The sequence below is a fragment of the Chinchilla lanigera genome, unplaced genomic scaffold (genome assembly GCF_000276665.1).
Source record: "Chinchilla lanigera isolate Chin_1 unplaced genomic scaffold, ChiLan1.0 scaffold00024, whole genome shotgun sequence".
Taxonomy (NCBI): Eukaryota; Metazoa; Chordata; class Mammalia; order Rodentia; family Chinchillidae; genus Chinchilla; species Chinchilla lanigera.
The window spans coordinates 26,922,864-26,945,323 of NW_004955425.1; the positions used below are offsets into that span (position 1 = coordinate 26,922,864).

Sequence of the window (22,460 nt, forward strand, 5' to 3'; positions counted from 1 at the left end):
CACAATTTTGGAAAAGAACACAATTTTTAAAGACTTTCAAATCATTGAATTAAAGAGTAGAAGGAAAAGAGGCCAGAAATATAACCTTCCTTCCACTGGTGTCCTGAAAGTAGCAGGCGAATGTCATAGAGTAGTGTAATCATGACTCCTTTGGCCACCTGATGTCTCCTCCCTTATAAGAGTCCGAGGGCTGGCCAGGCCCAGAGCCTGAGAGCCACCCTGAGCACCATCCCACCCAAGGAAATGCCCAAGACTTTCTTCATTTTTTGTTGTTGTTCATACTTTGTAAAGACTTGCCTTCTAGGAATCAAAGTAAAGCATCAATAGAGTGAGGATAGGAGAAACCTAAACCCTAAGAAAGAACATCTTGATTTGATTCTCAAGGCATTATAAAAACTTATTTTGTCTTAAGCACTTTTCAGGTAATTTGACCCAGGGTCACCAATTCAACCATGAAACACAGAGTTGCATTCCCTGGCTGGTTGAGCTTCCGCTGCTATGCAGTCTGGGTTCCAACTAACTTTAAAATAGAGATCACCTCTCTAAGCTCCCCATCCTGTAATCCCTGACTCTCTAATTGGATTTAACATTTTTTAGAAATATAAATATTTATATATTTTGCTAGCTAGACTCTCACATTTCCACACAGACTTAGAATAATCTTTCCTGTCTGAATTTACCATATGAACTTGATATTTCAAACTTAAGATCATAATATATTGAGGTGGGGAAGAAGGCCTAGTTCAGGTTGATGCATAAATTAACTTTTTTGTGTTAACCCTAAGGTAGGGTAAAGATTTGTCACAATCTGAAAGGTTTGAGGGACCCTAATCAGAAATCCCTACTTTAAGACATAGCTAAAAAAAATCATTTTAAAATCTTTACCAAAAGATCTGTATCAGACTATATCACATTCATTAACATGGCTATTATCCAAAACAAAACAAAAGCAAAAGTGTTGGTGAGAACATGGAAAATAGAAGTCTTATGCATAGCTGGTGGGAATGTAAAATGGCATGATACCATGGAAAATGACTTGGCAGCTCTTCAAGAAGTTAAACATGGAATTACCATATGACCCAGCAACTCTGTTTCTAGGTATATACAAGAAAAACTGAAAGGAGAGACTCGAGTGGATACATGTACCCTGATGTGTTTAGAGTAGTTAAGTACATAGAGATACAAAGTACCATGACAGTGGTCAGGAGCTACAGGAGAGGGAAGAAGAGAAAGTTAGTGTTTAAGGGATACAGAGGTTCAGCTGGAGGAGATGGGAGAATCCTCGAGACTACCCAAGGTGATCACAGCTACGTGAATATACTTAATGCCACCGAACTGTTTAAAATAAATTTTGTTACATATAATATATCACAGACACACTGAAAAATCATTATTTCATCTATTTAAATAGATAAAATAAAAAATAGTGACCATGCCACATGTTCACAAGGATGCATAGATACTGGATCTCTCATATATTGCTAGAAGGAATGGAAAATAGTTTGGAAGCTCATGTAAAAACTAAATTCATCTTTATCATCCAGCCCAGCAAACATTTACACCACAGAAATGAAAATTGCGTCCAAACAAAAACTCATACACAATTGTCCATAGCAACTTCATTTATAACAGCCCAAACCTGGAAGCAACCCAAACATCCTAACATAGTTTTATACTTATAAAAATTGGACACTTATACACCATGGACTATTTACCCATCACCTAAAAAGAACGAAGAATTGATACATGGAACAAATTGGCTGCCTCTTGAGGGCATCCAATCTCAAAAGGTCATAGGTTGTTTGTTTCCATGTGTATAACAGTCTCAAAGTGACAAAATCACACAGATGGAGAATTGTCAGGGTTTACGGAAGGTGGGTGAGGGAGGGGGTACATAAATGTACTGTGGTTTATCAATTCGCTGATGGAAATTGAACATACTGGAAATTGTCCACCACCAAAAAGGCCCTAAACATTATTCTGAACTCCTATTTTTTAATAAGTAACTGCATGCAATTTAAAGGATATCCCAACTTGCACTGAAAACAACGGCAGCTACCAAAAGCAATTCCACTGACAACTTGTCCTGTGTGACCTCTGAGTCTGCCCCACTTTGGCCTATTTTCCTTCCTGTTTGCCTGGGGAGACTTCTACTGCATTCAGTGAAGTGTTTTGGCATAGTATCATCTATTTTAGAGAACGTTTAACCCTCTAACACATATGTACGAACGCCTTGTTAAAACTGAAGAACATACGAAAATGTACAAGGCACTCAAACAAAGCTAGTATATAAAAACCTGAACTTAAACATACAATTTCATGGGTTGGTCACCATTTGTCACATGTTGATCTCCGGTTTTATTTAAGAAGACACTTTCCTGATACAAAATGATTGTAGTTATAAAAATGCTGGCGAGGCTATAGGGAAAAAGGAACCCTTCTCCACTGTTGCTGGGAGTGTAGACTCCCACTGTAGTGTAGACAACCACTGTGGAAATTGGTGTGGAGATTCCTCAATAAACTAGAACTAGAGGTCCCATTCAACTTAGCTATTCCCCTTCTGAGTATTTTTTCAGAAGAATTAGAAACATCATACGACAGCAATATAGTGCACCCATATTTACAGTGGCACAATCTGTCATGGCTAAATCTTGGAATCAACCCAAATAACCATTAACTGAGGAATGCATAAAAAAGATGTATTTTTATATAATAAGAGTATTATTCAGCTATAAAGAAAGATAAACTCGAGGCTTTTATAGGTAAATGGATGTAACCAGAGATCATACTCATAACTGAAATAAATGAGATCCGCATGTGTGAACATCATATTGTCTCCCTAGTGTAAGAAACTGAAAGAGTAAATAAGATCCAAAAGGTACGATAGATACAGTGAAAGAGAAGGAAACTGCTCAAAAGGAAAGAATAACTGGGATGAGGGAAAAGCAAAAAGAAAGAAAGAAGGAAGGGAGAAAAAAAATACACATATATACACACAAGATAGCTAAGATAATTGTACTATTAATTTCTATTGGTTTATTGAAAGAGACAGTTAATGCTTAATTTTTTTTATCAATTTTGCATGCCTATACCTGGTAATCTGAGCAACAACTTTGAAGATGATATGCAATATGACAACCACTGTTGACTTCCTACCATCTTGTTTTGAAATTCTGTATCATTGTAATGCTTTTTTATTCTATTTAAAATAAAAAAGAATTTTCAAAAAAATAATTTTAGTTATAAGCAACTTTTCTAAAACACCTTTATTCTTCAATAAATTATACAGTAAAGACTTAAAGAACTATAAAGTTACAATTCAAAATAAAATAGACAACTGTGCTTTATGAGAGTTAATTTTGACTTCTTATCTCTCAGAAAAGTCATTCAACTGCTGCTTGTCCCACCGGCCCTTGGGACAGTTTCGTATTCCAATTCATGCAAAGCATTTGCAGTTTCTGATGGGTACTTCTTTTACAAAACATGTTGTGGTGCATTTAAATCACAAAATCTATGATTCAGGCCTGAACCACAGATTTTCTTAAACCTAATTTATGAATGACCAAGTACATTTAAATGGATTAATGCTTTAATGGTACAGCTTGATTAAATTATCTGCCAGAAATCTCTGGTGAAAATGAATACTTCAGTAATCACTTCATTTTGTTCTGTAGGGTTTTTGTTATCTGTTCTCAAGGGAATACAAGAAGCTATGCTTCCTCTCCCTAGAAAGTAAATGACTATTCTAAACAATGAATGATTATGTCTGATGCTTAAATGGATTCAGTTTTAGTGACCCAGATTTTCAAAGCCTCTGCCATCCACTCCTCCTCGGCTCAGCCCCTCCCAGACCCAGCTCACCCACAAATGCAGACCTCTTCCACATGCTGCAGCTCACAACCCCACCTTTTTCCTTCTAAGGTCTTGGGCAACTTAACGATGGTAACCTTAGTCTTTGACACAGCCTACACCTGCAACTGTTTGTAAGTCAGTGTATCACCCTTGTTGTCATTCTCCGGGAGAAATCAGCCTGCTTATTCTGCCCATAACGATATTATTATTTGTCAGAAAAGGTCACTGTGCTTGTTCTTTATGCTTAGGAGCAAAAAAGTCAGCAAACTTAAATTTAATAACTCAGAGAATACATGGCGCATCACACGTGGCGCAGCAAGGTACAGTGAAGAGCCCGGGCTCCGATGCCAGCCTCCCCTCCACAGAATTGTGACGCTCGCCCTGTTCCCTCCCAGGCTGCCTGTGTCCCTGCCCAGCCCCCCATCCACGTTCCAAACCCCTGAGCGCTCTCCCTCGAGCATTCTTCTCTGGCTGGCCCTGGGCTAATTCTACTCATCTTCCTGAACCAGCCCCGGGCCGGCTCCCCTATAAAGCTTCCCTGAGTCCTATGGCTTCAGGAACATCCTCATGGTCTCTGTCCAACCCACCCCCCACAGTCACCACACATAATCACCTCTGTTGCCTCTGGGCTTCTCCTGGGCTGAGCGGCCTCTGTAGCAACCCTGACCCACTGTACTGCACCAGTAAAACCTCGGGGCTCCTGTTTGGGAGGTTTCTTTCAAATCGCAGGAGGACCCTCGGTTCTCACATAGTCTTTTTACAACAGTAAAATGTTCTTCAAAACGGGATGGAGTTGCTAACCTGAAGAAGTCTGGGGTGGCTGCCAGGTGGCCCCTAGAGGGAAACAGCAATAAATATAAGACATCTGCAAATGGGCTTGTACGCTGGGGGTTAGTCAAAGTGCTCTGGGTGAATTATGCTGCAGAAAAATTAAATAAAATTATTCAATAGTGGGGTTACCCCAGGGTGACAACAGTGGGGGAGATGTTTTAACTGCACTGGGTTGGATTTTCCGGTTTCCCCTCAGACCCACTCCTCCCCTGGGGCCCTAGAATGTCTAAGAGCATCTTTATGACCTAGAGCAGCAGGTGAATTGGGAGTCTTTTTGTGTTTGTGGAATTGGCTGGCTTTGACATTTTGTAATTTCTCCCTACAAATAAACGCTTCCAATTTTGTAGTGATACTTTTATATTCCCATTCTGAAAGAGAACCTTTTAAAGGAACATGCTTTAAGCCTCACGAAATCCTCCTGGGTTCGCCCCTCTGTGCCTTACTTAGTGCGTGGCACAGAAAACCTGCCCAGCGAATGAATGCGGGCACCAAACCCACTACGCAGTAATGCGAAGCCCCAATTAGATTTGTGGTTCAGAACAGGCAAGGTAGTGTGGGTCACTGTTTTTTCAAGGATGTTAAATAACTCAGTAATGGAAGAGACTAGTCTAGAATGTTAAAGATGTGGTTAACGACACATAAAAGAGCTAATGTGACACAGCTACCAGAAAAATCTTCCCTGAACTATTCGATAGTGGCAGATGGATAACAGATGGATCATTCCCTAACCCTTCAAGAATCTTATTTTAAAAAATAAACTTTTGAGAAATACTTTGTCAGAGATTCTGCTACAGCCTACACATTCTCTTCTGGCAGTATACCTAGTACTTTTATTGTAATCATGAAGGTGGCCAGGTTTCCTGAAAATATTAGCATTTTATATGGTCAAAAGCAGTTAATAAAAATGTCACTTAAGGTAGGACAAATGTACTTTATCTTAATTCTTTCCCAAAGTTTTTGAAGCTTTGATGTGTTGACTTTGGTCTGTCCTTAATATGAAACATGATCTATGCTCTGGTAGTTAACACTAAAACTGTAATTGATGACACTTTCAAGGCAAAGCGCAACTAGCCAGTTCCTGCAGTGTCACTAAACTCCAGCTTCGCTGCTCCACTGCACTGTCTGGCTAACACTGACACTTCATAGTTTACAAGTATGAAGTTCTTACCTACATGAGTTTAAAAATTGATCTGCACAAAAGAAACAAAAAAATCTTTGTACACAACAAATTGTTTTTTAAAATTATAAAAATAACATCTGTCAATATACTGCACTTTTTTTTTGTTTGTTTGTTTTGTTTTTTCTGGTACCAGGAATCAAACTCACAACCTTGCGCTTGCCAGGCAGGCGCTGTGCCGCTAAGCTAAATCCCTAGCCCCACTGCACTTATTTTTAGCATTAAAGAGATTCATGGTGTTTGTTGGGTTTTACATTTTGGCCAGTCAGGATTCCACATGATCAATATATGGACCACTCCTGAATTTAAAAGACTGAACTGTGTCTTCTAAGTTGACTGTCTTAATCAGTTTACTAAATAACCTTTCTCTGAATTTTAAAGTGAAACTGCTGCTTATGACAAAATTAGGTATTTGAGGTACCAATTAAGTGTTTTAAAATCTTTGCATCATAGAACAGAAATATGTAAGAATGATATGTGTTGAATATTAAAAGGTATTTTCACAGATTTGACTTGTTCCTTGACAAAGTTTGGACATTAGGCAAAGGTACACTGAATAGAAATGAATGGGATAAGCAACTGAGACCTAAAACTTGGCCTTTGATTTTAAATATTTAATTTGTACCTGTAAACCTTGTCAATAATAAAAAAAAAATCACTGGTGTTTAAAAAAAATTTTTAAATAAACTTTTCTCTCCTTGCTACTTTACCAGAACTTCCTGCCTGTTCAATCTTAGTTTTCAGCTAGGAATTCTCTCTCCTGAAAAAACTCCCTCATTTTAAAAAATATATTGCATATAGTTCTGGGACACATCCCTCCAACCCCCAAATCTACTGACTAGTATAACTGTGGCCTGCCCTGCTTAATTTCCCCCTGTGACTTCATCCTTGCAGTACCAGTGGTAAAAAAGCTGTCCGTATTCCAGTGCAGCGATGTCCACACACCTGCTGGGAAACCCTTACACAGTACAGAAACATGCTGGCAGCAAATCAGAGCGCTCCAGGTTGAGCTTCAGCCACGTGTACTAAATGGAACTAAATTAGAACCATGCACTCATTCAACAAGTATTTACTGAGCATGTAGATGTACCAAGCACACGGGAAAATCAGTGAACAAAGTTTTTTAAATTTCTATTGGGTTGTGGCTTACAAGTTTAAGAGAAGAGACCTGGACAAAATAGCAAAACTCCCTCAAAATATAAAATGTAAAGTGGAGCATATAGAGGGGTAGGACATCTGAGCTGAAACCTACATGGCAAGAATTTGATTATATAAAAGGGGAAGGAGCATGTGTGCCAGGTAGAGAAAACAGCATATGCAAACGTCCTGGGGTCCAGAGAATATGGCAATGAAAAGGTGCTGAGGGCAGGGAGTGTGGCTGGGCCTCCTGGTGCAAGGGGTTTCTGCAACTCCACATACGTAGCCAAGAACTTAAAATGGTTTATAGTTTTGTCTATTGGACCCTTCCCATCATGGCCATAGTCAGTCATTGCCTGGGCTTCTGGTAGGGTCAGACAGCAGGCTTGCCTCCCTTCAGTGACTCCAGAAATTCAATCAGCAAACATTGACTGGCAGGCTAGGACACAATGTGAACCAATGAAGGGCAACTATCTGTGTTCAGGTGGGCTGGGATGTAATGGAGAGCTCTCTAGACTGAGAATCACAAGGCGTGGGGTTCACATGCAAGCTGTACCCCGATTCAGCTGGGAGGACAGACCTCTCCCTGCTCTGTCCCATCATATCCCTGGGCAGAGTAAACGCAGGCAGATGAGGGTCACCGCCAGGCAGCCTCCTACCTGCCAATGGAGAACAACAACTCCCCCTACAGGGGTTCCCTAAAAACTAGAGCCACGGAAAGGCACACCATGCAGCCTTTGCATGTAACAGGAGCATTTAACATAACTCCTTTAAGCTGTTGGACCCAAGCTACTATTTTGCTCCAAATAACTTGTCCTGCTTAAATGTGAATGCTGGTATTAATGATATTTTAATTTTTTTCTATTTCTTTAAAGCAGGAAGCTGTTATTCTCTTTGAGCTAGCCTTGCCTTCCGAATGCCAGCCCCATGGGCCACCAAGCTTGGGGCGATACATTTTTGACTGCGTCCCAGGCGCCCGGGGGTGGCAGCACAGACTGATTGCTGCTCACACCTCCTGAGGTGGGGGGCGGCTTGCACGTGGCAATCCAACCCAGAAAGTAGGCACACGCCTCGGAAAACTGGCAGCAAGGCACCAAGTGCACTTCTGCCCGGGGTCAGAACCTCTACGGAATTTTACACCCCATTCCTACCTAGAAACACTCCTGGAGTTGGGCAGGGGGCCACCGGGGGAAAGTTCTGGGCGGAAGACGGTGAAGACGGCCCTTCCGGGAGGAGTGAGGGTGGTTTGATCAGAACAGAGAAGGCCGTGGCTGTGCAGTGAAAGAAGAATGCAAGGAAAAACAGACACGCGAGGGCAGGAATAAAGTGTTCACTGCACGTAAGAAAATGCAGCGATGAAGGGCTAACGGCAAAAATCCAAAGGTAAGTTAGGGTCAGGGCAGAGGAGGGACAGGGACAGCCATGAGCATGCGCGGGCCCCGATGACGACCGGTTATGAGCACAAAGGACAGAAGCGGGGGAGCTCAGAGTGCACATGAGACGCCTGGGAGAGCAGAGGGGGTCACGGAGCCCAGCAAGATAGGAAGGACGCTGCTTTAGAGAGCTCGAAAACGTTCTAACACAGCCCTCCGCGTCTGAAGTCAAGGCGAGATGATGAGCGCTTACAGCAAAGCAGCCGCTGGAGGCCGAGGAGAAGGAGGCGGAGGTCAGGGCTGAAGGCGCGGCCGAGTCCTCAAGGAGGGGCTGTGGTGGGGAGAACACTGACAGGTCAATGGCCTAAAAGAAGGGGTGGGAGCACCCTGGGGAGACCCACACCACAGGGGAGCCAAGCACAACAGACCAAAATCGCTGGAAAGGGCCAGCAGGGGTCAGAAACTCTAAAGGCAAGGGCGTGCGTGGTCCTGAGGACTGAACCAGAGCCTTTACACTCCACTGCATCTCCCTTTTTAAAAAATTTTTTGTTTTGAGACAGTGTCTCCCTATGTTGCTGAGTTGCCCAGATGAGCTTGAACTTACCATCCTCCTGCCTCAGCCTCCCAGACAATGGTGTACTTTTTCAGTACAGATGAGATTGCTCGTTCCCCCCGCCCAGGGCCGCCACCCAGTGACTGCTCCTCCATGACCTGGGCAACCAGTCCTCCAGCCCAGGACCTGGCCCCGTTCTCCTCTGACCCGTCTTTCTCTGCCTCGCAATACATTGGCCACACTGGCCTTCTGCTGGGCCTCAGACATGAGTCCATCTCCACTTTAGGGACTTGGTGCTTTCTGATCACTACATTATGATGCTCTCCAGAGAATCCTAGATCACTCCACCCAATGACTTGCACACACACACACACACACAAACACACACACATACACACACACACACACACACACACACCATTCTCTACTGTCATCCATGTGCACCACATCCTCATTGTCTCCTCAGCTCCCAAATGCAGTGCGGAGAGAACCGCCTGGGCACTGTTTCTTATTCCTTATTCAAAGACATCAGAGATTAAAGAAGAAAAACTCAGTGCCTTTTCAGAATAGGGTAAAGCCAGGCCGTGTGAAATTGTGGAAAGGAAAATGGAGGTGAGAGCTACGACAGCTTCTCCAGGACACCCACTCCCTTGTTGGGGAGGGGCAGTGGTTACAGGCAGCGCACCTGAGAACAAGCAGCCTTTGCACAGTGCAAATCAAACCTTCCAACTGGAGCACTTCTTATTTCTTCTACTGATGCTTCTCCAAGTGAGAAACTCATATCCATCAGGTCTAACATCCTTGCTTTGCTGGCAGTATATTTTTAAAAATCAAATAAATCAAAAATGTCAATCACTTCAACTTCTTTATTGAAAATACAAAGCTGCCCATCACTCCGATTTGTGGGGGTGTCAGCGCAGGATGGGACGTGAGCGGTATCAGACCGTAAGAACACTTGGTACTTCTTTCCCCACAGAACCTCAAACCCGCACCCACAAAAAATTCCTCCAAAGCCGGGTGCTGGGTTAATTCTGAGGACAGTGTCCTACGGCTGTGTGTTTTACCTTTGGACTTTTCCCAAGACAGCTGCCATCCCGTAGTGACAGGAACAGGGAGTGCCATGAAGTGCCGCCGTGCTGAGAAGAATCAGTACTGTTTCCTTTGGAACGTGAACAAGGATGCAGCCAGTGGAGGATTTACAGAAGTTCCGAAGTCGAAGTTTTTGCTCAAGTCTGAGAAGGGTTTTCCCCTCCACTCCTGCCAGAGCTATTGAGCAAGCTCTTATAGCAGCTACAGTTCAAGACATTACAGGAATTGACCTCTTGTGGCTGCCAGCCAGACAGGGGAACATGGACCCCACAGTCCTCTTTGCTAGAACACGATGCTTTGGAATTTGTTTGCCCCCACAGAAAGCCAACAAGCAAAGAGGCAAAGAGAGCAAAGCATGGCCAAGCAGAGGGAGTACAGTGAGGTGGAGCTGAGTCAGCAGAAAGCAAGAACCACTAAAGAAAGCCTACTTCAGCAGGCAAAGCTTACGCAGGCGCCTCAGAGACAGCTGACAGGCAGCAACGAGGTACACATGGTGAGGCACTCATGTTGCTGTGTTTAAATCAAGATGTTAATATAATTTGGCTAAAAATTTTTTTTACACAAAGTAAACCTGCGATCCACAAGTTGATTTCGGGCAGAACACCCTCCTGATTCTACTCTCTGGGTCAGAATTCGCTATAGTGACATCTTTCAAAAGATACCTTCTTGCGTACAGTCTAATCTTTGAGCTAATGGACTCTCTACTAACTGGAGTTGGGGAGCTTGCTGGGGCAAATGACAGCCAATTATTGGGCTCAGGCTTTGGTGAGCAAATGAGCTTTTTGGAGGTCAGGACTTGCCCAGATGTAGTCATCAGCAATATCCCATGGGGTGGGTATAGGAAGTGGCACCATTCTTCATGTTAGAAATTCAAGCAGGCTGCAGGGCAGGAAGACCCAAAATGGCACCCTCACGTACCCAGCCAATGGCAGAAGTCATTTTAATCAATTACATTTTAATCATTCAAAGGTGGGAAAACTCCAGGTTTACTGTGGGATCTACTACAAACTTTCCAAATTAAAAAAAAAGCATGCATATATATATATATATATGTATTTCCAATACAGCATTTGAAAACAATGCCAAACCAGCTGAGTGAACTTAGTCAAGTAAATCACTCTCCCTCCTGGAGATTTAATTCTCTCATTGGCAAAGAGAGGGTGGCCAAGCAAGATCTCCAAGGTGCCCTCACAGACAAAGACTCTGATCTAATGGTCAGAAAAGACAGCCACAGATGCAGAGGCACAGAGAACGGGCAGGCTGCGAGGACAGGATTTCCTTCAGCAGGAACTAGAGGTCAATGGAACTCTGGGGAAGTCCGGAAGAAGGCATCTGTCAGGTGAACACAGAACAAAGCCACCAAGTCACTTGCTGCCTCAATAGGAAGCTGCCACCCTGGGCTAGGAAATGGTCCTGGGACTCAAGTCCCCACAGACCATCTTGGGACCTGTCCTCAGGCCCTCCTTGGAAGGCTGGGGCCAAGGGGCACAAGCTCGGCCAAGCAATCCTACAAGACCCAGAAAATCGGGAGGGCTGAACGGGGAAGGGTTTACTTCAGCAACTAAAGCACAACTGGCCTCTAAATCTCAGATCACACCTTCAGTTACTGCACAAAGTGAGCCCAGAAGCAAGGAACATCCTTAGGGCCGAAAACAGCAGGACACCATGACTCAGAGTAAAAGAAAAACATAAACAGAAAAAGCTAAGAGAACAGGGAAGCAGCTTGGATTCAGCTGGCAATAAGCTTCTGAAACAAAATCTCCACCGCCCAACAGTAAGACAGTCTGCAGCCTCCTGAGAAAGAAATATTCTCTTCAGTCTGGTGCCACAATTCACAGGCCTGTGCCACATGCTGGAAGGACTGCAGAGAGCAGGAATCCGAACACAGGGCTCACAGAGCACCCTCCGCATGTGTTACAAAAATCTCCAGAGATCAGATGCTCACATTGGCCAGAATTTGAGAGGCGGCAGAAATACAATGCCAAGGCCAGAAAAAAAAAAGGAGAAATGAAAATGAGAAGATAATCCCCTACTTCATAATTAAAGCTAAAAAAGAACCCTTAGACATTAAATATTTCTGGAAGCCATAAATAAAATGGGAACTATTACATCTCATTTGCAAAACAATCCATTTGAATAGGCACACCCTTCCCTCAGCAATTCCACTCTGAGAATCCGTCCCAGAGAGGCGCAGGTGTCGAGATGTAAGGGCAAATGACCAGGCTGTAACTGCTCCTGTTGCCAAGAACCAAAACAAAGATCAACAGGGAAGTAGCCTGATCCAGACCTATTCATTAAAAAGAATAACGTAAAGCTACACCCGACGACTTGGAGGAGCTTAAAAGAGTGCTGAGTTGTAAAACACACAGAAGCCCAGATAGTACGATCCAAGTTTTTGAAATCATTCTATTAGAGCTTCATCCATATGTATGCTGGTAAATGTATCACTACATGAGCACAGAAAAATATGGAAATATTTACATTTAAGTTAGAGCTTCTCAAACTAGCAAACATCAGAATCATTGGAAGGTTTTCTAAGACACCAAGTGTTAGCCCTGAAGGGCATCTGGCTTAGTAGTTCTGGGATGATGCCTAATAATATGTATCACTAGTCAATTGCCAAGGGAATGTGGATGCTTTATGAACCACTCTTATCCATAAGAGTTACCAGAAAGACTGAAAAGGGAGGAATGGAAAAAGGGAATATGTGGGAATGTCCAAGATGGAATAACAGCTTTTCCATATGATCCCATGCATAGAAAGTGCAGAGTGTGTGTGTGTGTGTGAGAGAGAGAGAGAGAAAAAAAACACATGCAAAATCAAATTCCTAAAAGGAAAACGACTGTCACCAGAAAACTAATGGAAGTTATTTCAGAAATGAAATGTCAAATAATCTTTATCCTTTATTACTTTACTTATGACTATATTCTTTATAATGAACAAGTATTACTTCAATAATTTAAAACAAAACCATTTTATTAAGAAAGAGGGAGAAAAAACTTTTGAAACCAACAATTTCTTAAGAAAGAGCTTTTCTGTTTTGTTCATAGCACTAAGTTGATATCTTCAGAAGACTAATACTAAATTATATTGTATGTAAGACTAAAAACGAACTATAAAAAAGGGAAGATCTTGGATAGGAGAATAAGTAGAACCTGTATTTTCTTTACAACTTTCTGATTCACAAAAATTTAGAAAAAGGGACATAAAAATATGCTTAAAGTTCACTTTTCAAAATATACAACTGCTTTGTAAATGCAAACATTTTCTTTTAAAAATCCAACTAAAGCCGAGTGGGGTGGCACACACCTGTAATCCCAGCACTTGGGAGGTTGAGGCAGGAGGATCACCACGAGTTTTAAGTCAACCTGGGCTGCTGAGTGAGTTCAAGGCCGGCCTAGACTACAGTGTGAGACCTTGTCTCAAAAAAAAAAAAAAAAATTAAATACACAGTAAGCAAAATGAATCCTCTTAAGCTGCCTTTGCATTGCTTCCTATATATTTTTATGTACAGACCAGAAAATAACAAAAAAAGGCTACAGTTAATAAGCTGAAACCAAACAAAATCAAGGGAACTTTATCACTTCTAGTACAGGATCTTCAGGCACCCAAGCCATGTCACGCACAGAGCTTAAGCCAGAACACGAGCGTCCCAGATGGGGTGCCTGGATTCTAAGTCACACTTTCCCAGGCTTCCCCAGGCCCCTGAGACTCACTACTGCATCTCTCCAGGCTTAGAACACACCTCCTCATGTCAGGTGATGACCAAATGTAAAAATTCAGCATGGCTGTTAAACAGACCACAGGCCTCTGCTATCTTTTTCTGCTGGGAACAAACAGCCTGACCTTCCAGAGCTGGCCTTTGGGGTCCCCTTGAGCACAGATGCAAGGAGCTGCTACAAGGTTCCAAACTGGATTTATGGTACTCACATCCCAAAGTTCTGCAAAACAATAGAAAAGTCTCAGCCACCAGTCTTGCCAGACCTGCTTCTTCCCTGCTCTTATTACACAGTCAGTCTTCCTCTTTTCCTGCAGTGACAGCTCCCTCAGCACCATGGTTTACTGCATTTGACAAATTAGAATGAGCCTGTGGCTGAATTCAAGAGCACCTCTACATCCCCAAGACTAAGACAGAGTCTTTCCAAAGATGAGCAAACAGAAATGAGCCAGAAAAGCCTACACCACAAGACACAATCAGGGCTGCACCTCCTTCTGGGACAGATTCTTGGGAAGACAGAAAAACAATTTTAAGTCCTGCTTTGTGTTCATGAGATAATACATAGCCTCTGTGAAACTGTGGACACCAAAAAGCCAACACAGTCCAAAAATATTATCTAAAACCAAAAACAGTAGAAGTTAAAACTGTGCTGGCAAGTAGGAAAAAACAAAAACTAGACACAACAAAACTTAACTAGAAAACAAAGATAAAGACCTGCTTCAAGAATTCAACCCCAACCCCCAAAGACAAAACAGTGCAGTCCTTGAATATTAGTTATTCTAGAAGGAGAAAACGATAGAGGAAGGTACAACAAAGGAAATCTTTTAAAAACTGAAAGTTTTCTTCATAGATTCAAGCAAGTTACATGAGGAATTTAAAAAAGCAAGATTTACATCCGTAACTCATCTATAGGTATAAAGACATCTGTCATCTTTAGGAACGGTTCTCTGACATTTTTAATTATAAGAATGTTATAAAAATCCAGTCAAAACAATTTATAGTCAACAGGATAAAAAATCACTTATAAACCCATTTGAACGAGGTACCCTTTTCCAAGAAGATGAATAGAAGAAACTGGAGAATGATTTCTACCTTTCTTTTTCTTCCAAGATTACGCATCCATTTAAGTAATCTTATTTGGTTTTTTTTACTACCTGGGGATTGAACCAGAGCCTTTACACTGCGCTACATCCCCAGTCTTTTTTATTTTTTAGACAGTGTCTCTCTAAGTCACTAAGTTGTCCAGACTAGGCTAGAACTTGGCGTCCTCCTCCCTGAGCTTCTCAGAGTGCTCGGATCACAGTCCTGCACTACCATGCTCAACAGGTCTAATTATCCTTGAGACAAATCTTGTTTATTGATTTTTAAAAGACTGTTGTGATGAGATTTTTTTTCCAGGGCACCAATATAAAATTATGCATAGAAATAGTATGTAATTGTAAGATGCCACCCCAATTCTAGAAGAGAATACATTTGCCCCTGGTATCCATAAGGAATGGGTTCCAGTGCCCCTCATGGATAACAAAATTCACTGATGCTCAAGCCCCTTACATAAAATGACATAGTATTTGCATACAACCTCACACATCCTTTCTTGTACTTTAAACCATCTCTAGGTTCTGCATAACACCTAATGCAATGTGACTTCTATGTAAATAGCTGCTGTATTATATTGTTTCAAAAATAATGACAAGAAAAAGAATCAGCACAGATGCAGATTTCCCAAATATTTGCAATCTGTGGTTGGTTGAAAAAGTGGATGCGCAGCCCACAGATGCAGTGGACCAACCAAAAGTTCTTGGAAGAGCAGAGCAGAGGCCGGCCCCCATGACAAAGAGACAAACCGTGGCACAGCTTTCATACCTGCACTGGATGCACATTGCTCATTTGGTGAAATTTTGTTTAAGAGTACTTTTCACTACAACGTACTCCTGCTGACTTCTTCCTGGGGAAGGGGCCAAATAGCCAGATGGACCTAAGGCAGTTTGCAGTAATGTTTACCACTAAAAAAGGTGAGTATGAAAAGCAGGACACAACCCATGTAAAGAGGAAGAATCACTTATGAAAACATATTTAATGTTTTTCATCTAAGATACCATCAATTATAATAGGCATTTTATAATCCATTAAAAAAGGAAAATGCCAAGTATGACATGTTTAATTACCTAGAATTATTGACTAAGATATACTTATGAAATAAACTCTTCTAAATTAATTTATACATCACTTATCATGCTCCATGCTGCTGTTTGCATGTCTCTCTGGATACATAACAGCTTAGCCTTTTAGCCCCAAATCATGGCAAAATCATTTTGAGAGCAATCAATTTATTAAGTAAAAAGCAAAGAACTTACATGAACCTTGTGACCAAGGTCACAGGTGCATAAAGAATCTGCCAGGATGCACAGTGAATGTAAAAACATCTCAGATCAGAATAAAATGAGAAAAAAACTGCTCCTTAGAATTGATAATATATTAACATCTCAATACAATACTTATAGAGGGTAAGATTCTGACACATTTTCTCAATACCTTTCTGTACTTTTCATTTTTATTCTAATGGGTATACTTTCAATTGTAAAACTTTATGTGTGAATTTGACTCATTTAAATGTCTTATCTCTTTAGGCAATGTGTATTATTAGCTCTTCCCCTAGTCTGTTCGCAATCTAATAGGTCTGTGTTCAAACAGCCACGCAAGGATATTGGTCAAGTGCAATGTTCTATACCATGGTTAGATTTGGAGACAGTCTGTTTGGAAGGCAGAGAAACAGGAAGGCGCGCTCCTGGAAAACAACAGCAGGACTCGGGAGCACTTAACAATCTAGCCTCCAGCCAGTTCCTTTTTTATCTTTAATTATACCTGGCCCCCAAGCACATTTTATGTTCTGCAAATCATAATCTAATGAGAAAACTATAGACCACTGGGTAACCTGGCAGGCAGCTCTTTCATGATTCTGAAATCCATTTATTTTATTATCTTGTCCTCCTTTTGAGAACAGAGTGGCCTAGGCAGTGTATGGAGGAAGGGATGGAGCATGTGTGTGCTAGCTGGGTAGTATAGTGTGGGAGACGGATGAATACATTTTTATCAGTTAAAATTTCTGGTTACCTTCCTCCCACTCCTTAATATTTAGTGCTAAACCACAGCTACCTTATACACCCATACCCGCCTGTCCAGGCCCACCACCACCAACGCAGCTCCTGCCCAGGGGAGGAGCAAAGATGAGGTCATCCGCCATTTTATGTGTGAGGAACCAGTTTCCTTCCCGGCTGTACCAAGGAACTGGTCTCCAAATTAGAATCTTCATTCGACCTAGAGGGCACATCTGACTGGAAATCTCATTGAGTATCTGTCCCTAAGCCCCCACTTCTTCTGCATGTGTCCCAGCACTTGGCCCTTTGAGTTCCTAACTCATATTCTTTTTTGGTTTTTTTCTGTTATCAGGAATTGAACTCGTGACCTCACACTTGCCAGGCAGGCGCTGTGCCACTGAGCTAAATCCCCAGCCCCACTAGCTCATATTTTTAGATACAATCATCACCAAACCATCTTCCCCTCCCACAAAAAAAACCATAGAGACACTTTTGACCATCACTGGATATTATAAAATAATATGTTCAAAACTTACCCCTGTAAGGGCACTGAGTGTTTATGAGTCCAGAAATTATAGATAGTATTCTAAGGGAAATACAGGTAAAACTCGGGCTTTGGAAACAAGAGCCAACCAGTTGCAAAAGGCTCTATGCAAATACTTGTACTAGACAGTGATATTCAGGTGTTGTTCTTAAAAAGCCTCGACTCAGTAGCAAACAAAACATTTCTTCTCCCTTCAGGCACACGGTTCGAGTTAGGAGAAGGTACCATGGACCTGAAGCCCAGTGCTTAGGGACTTACGTAAAGAGGAACTTCCCTGCAGCTCAACTCCATGGCTTCTGCATCTGCAATGAGAGCAATAAATGACAGCTGTTAGTGCAGGCGATCCCAGCAACCAACTGGCCCTCACAGCTCTCAGTGGCCCCCAGCTCAGGCATCCGCGTCATTGTGGAGGGAGGGGACAATGCGCCAGGAAAGTATAACCAAAGAATAAAGAGGACTGGGATGGAGCGCAGTGGCAGAGCCTTTGCTACCATGCGGGAGGCCCTAGGTTCTATCTCCAGCACCACAAAAAGAAATAAATAAAGTATATTATCTCCCTGCCCTCCTTTCATTCTTGTACATATATAAGGAAATCCTATGATCTCAGATGTTATCCCAGAACAGGAATATTTCTGAAAGCCAAGGATCTGGCACCATGTGACCTCTAGCTCTTCCCCGCGTAAGGTAAATGTTTTGAGTCAATTTAGGACAAGAGGTGGCCACAGTAGTGTAACCAAAGACACAAAAGAGGACTTCCAGGACACACATATCCCACTGCTCTGGCCACTTTCTGAAGCAGTCCTGGAAATCCTCTTTTGGGTCTTTGGTTGCACTACTGTGACCACCTCCATGTCCTAAAATAACTCAAAACCTTTAACTTATGTGGGGAAGAGCTAGAGGTCACACTATACCAGATCCAGTAAATAAGGTGGGTGAAGACACACTGTAGTGTTTTTAAAAGCCTGCCTTGCCATTGGATGGCGCCCAGCGGCAGCGTTCACCATTCACCACATGTTTTATCACACCTTGTAAAGACACTCATAAAAGAGGACTTGCAGGACTGCTTCAGAAAGTGGCAAGAGTGACGGGACAAAGGTATTTGAAGTGAGGGGGAGTATTTTGAGAGGAATCAATGGCAATATATCTTTCACTGCAATACACTTTTAATTTAATCATGTCATAGATTCCTATCATCTCTTGTATACTAATGTTTATAGAAAGAACAAGAAGAGTTATTCACAGAAAAATTATTATCCTGTTTAACCTCCCTCAGTATCTTCATTTTTGTGTGTTTTAGAATGGGCATTATTATACTAGTATGATTTACCAATAGATACATTAAATAAGATACATGCTAACGTTTTATTTTCTCAGTAAGGGATGATCTGCTCCTAGGCCTTTTTCTTTTCCCTACTTGTCAGACCATGGGTGGTCTTCCTAGTGGTTTCCTCCATTTAGCACACTTAGGCAATGACTGTGGTATACTCTGAGCTCACAGGAGCCTGTGTAGGTCCACATTTACAGGGCGAGGAGGCACACATGTGCTGGACTCCAATGTGAACCCCTGCATCCCTGGGTTCGAGGAAGGCTCTGGCTTCCCCATACTTTTGCTTGTCAGCCAGCACCAGATCACTGGCATCAATAAGCCTGCCCCAAATGTGCACTGTGATATGGCTCAGCACATCTGACCTTATACTTAGTAACTCACAGCTTATTATTGCTGCCTACCCTACATCTTGCCATTTTTCCATATAGAAACTGTAAAGAAACATATGGAGCAGTCGTTACTGTGTTTTTCAGAGAAGTCACTTATCACTCCTCAAGAAAACAAAATTAAATTATGTGTCACCATTCTTAACAATCCTGGTTTGGTAATTTAATACTTTGCAACACTTCAGTTTGAGTGTCTTGTTCTTATGACTGTTTACTCTGAAATTGGTTTTAAAGTGTTCCCTGGCTGAAGAGGATGCCTCCCTCTGACGCATGCATTCTAACAGAAGACGTTAAGAGTTCTCAGCCCCAGTCTCAACGTTTCCAAAACCCCTACCAGAATTTCTGCAACGAGCTGCAGAGAAAATAATTTGGGGAAAATAATCTACCCAATACAATTAACAAATTTCAAACTGAATTGTATTTTAATTTATATTCGCATTTGGATTTGCCCCCAAAGAAGTTCCTCTTTCACAGTAAAAAGCAGCAAATTCTGTGCTCCCCTACAGAGCTGGGTGGCTACACTATGTTGTGTCCCTGTTTACATCAAGTTTAATGAGCAGGTTTGCATTTGCCAGGCAAGCTGCAGCTGCCAAAGCTCTTGAAGTAGCATGCCTTCCCTCTGCATGTACGTCACGTCCTACACTTCATTTTATTTCCTAATGCTTAACTTCACCTGCACTTCCTAAATTTTTCACATTCAAATGTTTTTAAAAATCATACATTTTTCAAAATGCTTCTTAGGAAAGCAAATGTCAACATATTTCCAAAGTCTTGCTGGCAGATCCTGGCAGGATGAGCTGGGTCTCAGTAGACAATCACTACTTTGTAAGTTTGTTCCCCCCCAAGGGGGGAAAAATATAAAAAGAATATCAAGATGCAAAAGACACAGTATTTTAGATTTATTTCATGAAGAATATATAATATCTCAGTATCTTAGATTTCTAGATAACTCTTTAAAAATTAGACCACTTCAAACAGCCTAAAATAGTTTTAAAGAAGAAGATAAACATTCAACTTATAAAAATCAATTCTTCACTTTATAAAATTCTGGGTTGCTCATATTTGTGCATTTAAATGAAATATTCTAAGGCAGAGTGACTATAAAAACCATGACTTTAATTTTGTCTGGATATGTTAACAATCATTATCTAATATGCCTTTTATAAAATCAATTAGCAGATAATGCTCAAAGAATATTATCAACCTTATTCATAACTGCATTTGGAGAGCTAACGTAATCCAAACACTATGTTAAATATTCTGCAAACATCATCTCAGATGATCCTCTCCGCTGCCTTGAGAAGCTACAGGGGGCCCTTGTTACGTGAACATTTATTTCCAAGTAGCTGCTGTTACAAATAAAGTGAAAGCTACTTAAACATAAAAACATTCAAAAATGAACTGATCATCCACCAAAGTAAGTCTCCGATGAGCGATGCTCTCCCCATGCACCCTCCTGCCCTTTGCCTCCACCTACTGCCAGCATCTACCCTCCATCTATTGCATCTTTGCACAGAAAGAGGGTTTGGGGCAGGGTTTTGCTTTGTTTTTGCAATTTGTTTACTTTAGTCTAGGTGTGGTTACCAAATGGTGCACACTGAACCCAAATCATTCAAAATAAAGTTGGAAATACTTTTAAAGCATAATATTTTTCAAAAAGTTGAAAAATATCACTGGAGAACTGCTCAAATTATATGTGAAGGCACTGATCCATAAGAATGTGGCAGAGATCCATTGACCGGTATAAAGGAAAAATCATGACAAGACAGAGGCTTCAAAGACAATCATTTCAATATTGAAGGAATGAGAGTACCCTCCACGAGAAAATGGAAAATCTTGACTGTGACTCAAAATCATGGTTTGGAGATCAGATGTGGGAGCACAGATGTCATGCCATTCAACCTATCAATTTTGTTAGAAAAATTCTCATCCTCCCTCCCCAGTTAATCACATACACACACACACACACACACACACAGAAATTCACCTTCTGTTCATCCTTAGAATTACTACAAAGTTGAAAACCACAACTTGCGTAAGATCACACTGTTAGCAAATGGTAGAGCTGAAGTGGAACGCAATTGTGACCCTAACTGGAGAAGTAAAGAACAGCACGTGCCTGGGCAGTCAAGCTGACTTTCAGTAAAACCTTTTGATGCTAGCACAGTAGAAATGAGTAAGGAGAGGGTATCTTAGAAATCGGCCTGCTACTGAGTAGACAGCAATGTCTATAGCTGTTTCCTATCAGAGTTATCTACCCAAGTTATGCAAGTCTAAGCAGCTTTAAGTGAAAGAGTTGAATTATTTGGTAAACTCAATGGGGAGATGTCTGAAGATTAGAACGGAAACAACTCAGTAACTATTCAATAGGATCTCATTAATTCAAACTAACGGGTGGGGGTGGGGAGGAAAAGGGGAGCCAGTCAGTCTGAAATGGGGCAGCCTAAATTAGAGGACGTTTATAAAGTACAAGGAGACGCATGAGCTGGCTGCTAACAAAACGTTCCGCCAGTCCTATCACACTCACTTGTGTTTCTCAGGATATATTTGCACATAGACAAAGTGATTAAGCCCTTAGAAAGCTTCTTCTAAATCTACTGAACATCTCCTTTACAATTTTACTTACGCTATGCGTCTAGTGAGTGCATTGTTAATAGTCAATGCAAAAGTCAGTTATCACGCATCTGGGGCAAGCTACAATCTATCAAAGCATCATTTTCCTCTTTAGGCGCAGAGCTCTAACATCCCCTTTCCACATCCAAAGTCAAGTGACTGTCATGTACCATGTGCAGAGCACCGTGCATGCTGTCTTGGGAGGGATACTAATGTGGGTGAAGCACTACTACTGATGATGAGCTCGCAGTTGGTCAGAGTGATAAGAGCTTCATCTGTGAGCAGCCAGGGGAGAGAGGAGGAGACCATTAACCCAGCAGACTGAGATAGTGAAAGAGAAGCATGATAGTGAAAGGAGAGCTCTAAACAGATGGGAGTTCCGCAGGAGGACAGACACGAATGGAGACTTGGAGTTCAAGGGGTTGAAGCAGTGGATTGTGAGCCAGAGGCAGCATCAGTCCATAATCCATCCTTAAAACACACACTACATCTGGGACAAAGGAGAACAGACTTATAGGGGCCTGGGGTCCTTTGCCAGAAACTGAACAATAACATGCCTAATTACATAATACCTTTACATCAGAATTTGACAACATATATCCCAGCTTCTCCTACCTGGCTTCCATTTCAATTCTCCTCATGACAGAAAACATTATCAAGTTCAGCAAAGGCCCAACTAATACTGATGATTGTGGCGTTAGGCACAGCTAATGATTCTATCAACATTACAGGTACCTGTGCACCTGTAATGCCAGAACTCTGGGA

The 22,460-nt window shown here is 41.8% G+C and overlaps 1 protein-coding gene across 1 annotated transcript in view; it reads right to left on the reverse strand.

Annotated features, from left to right (window-relative positions):
• Nucleotides 1-22,460, reverse strand: part of Arhgef28 (Rho guanine nucleotide exchange factor (GEF) 28) — a gene marked incomplete at its 5' end in the record, with an annotated part of 297,038 nt that overhangs the window by 232,001 nt on the left and 42,577 nt on the right. The window contains 1 exon segment of the mRNA XM_005386067.2: nt 17,628-17,671. Coding sequence (XP_005386124.1) covers nt 17,628-17,660 — 33 coding nt within the window.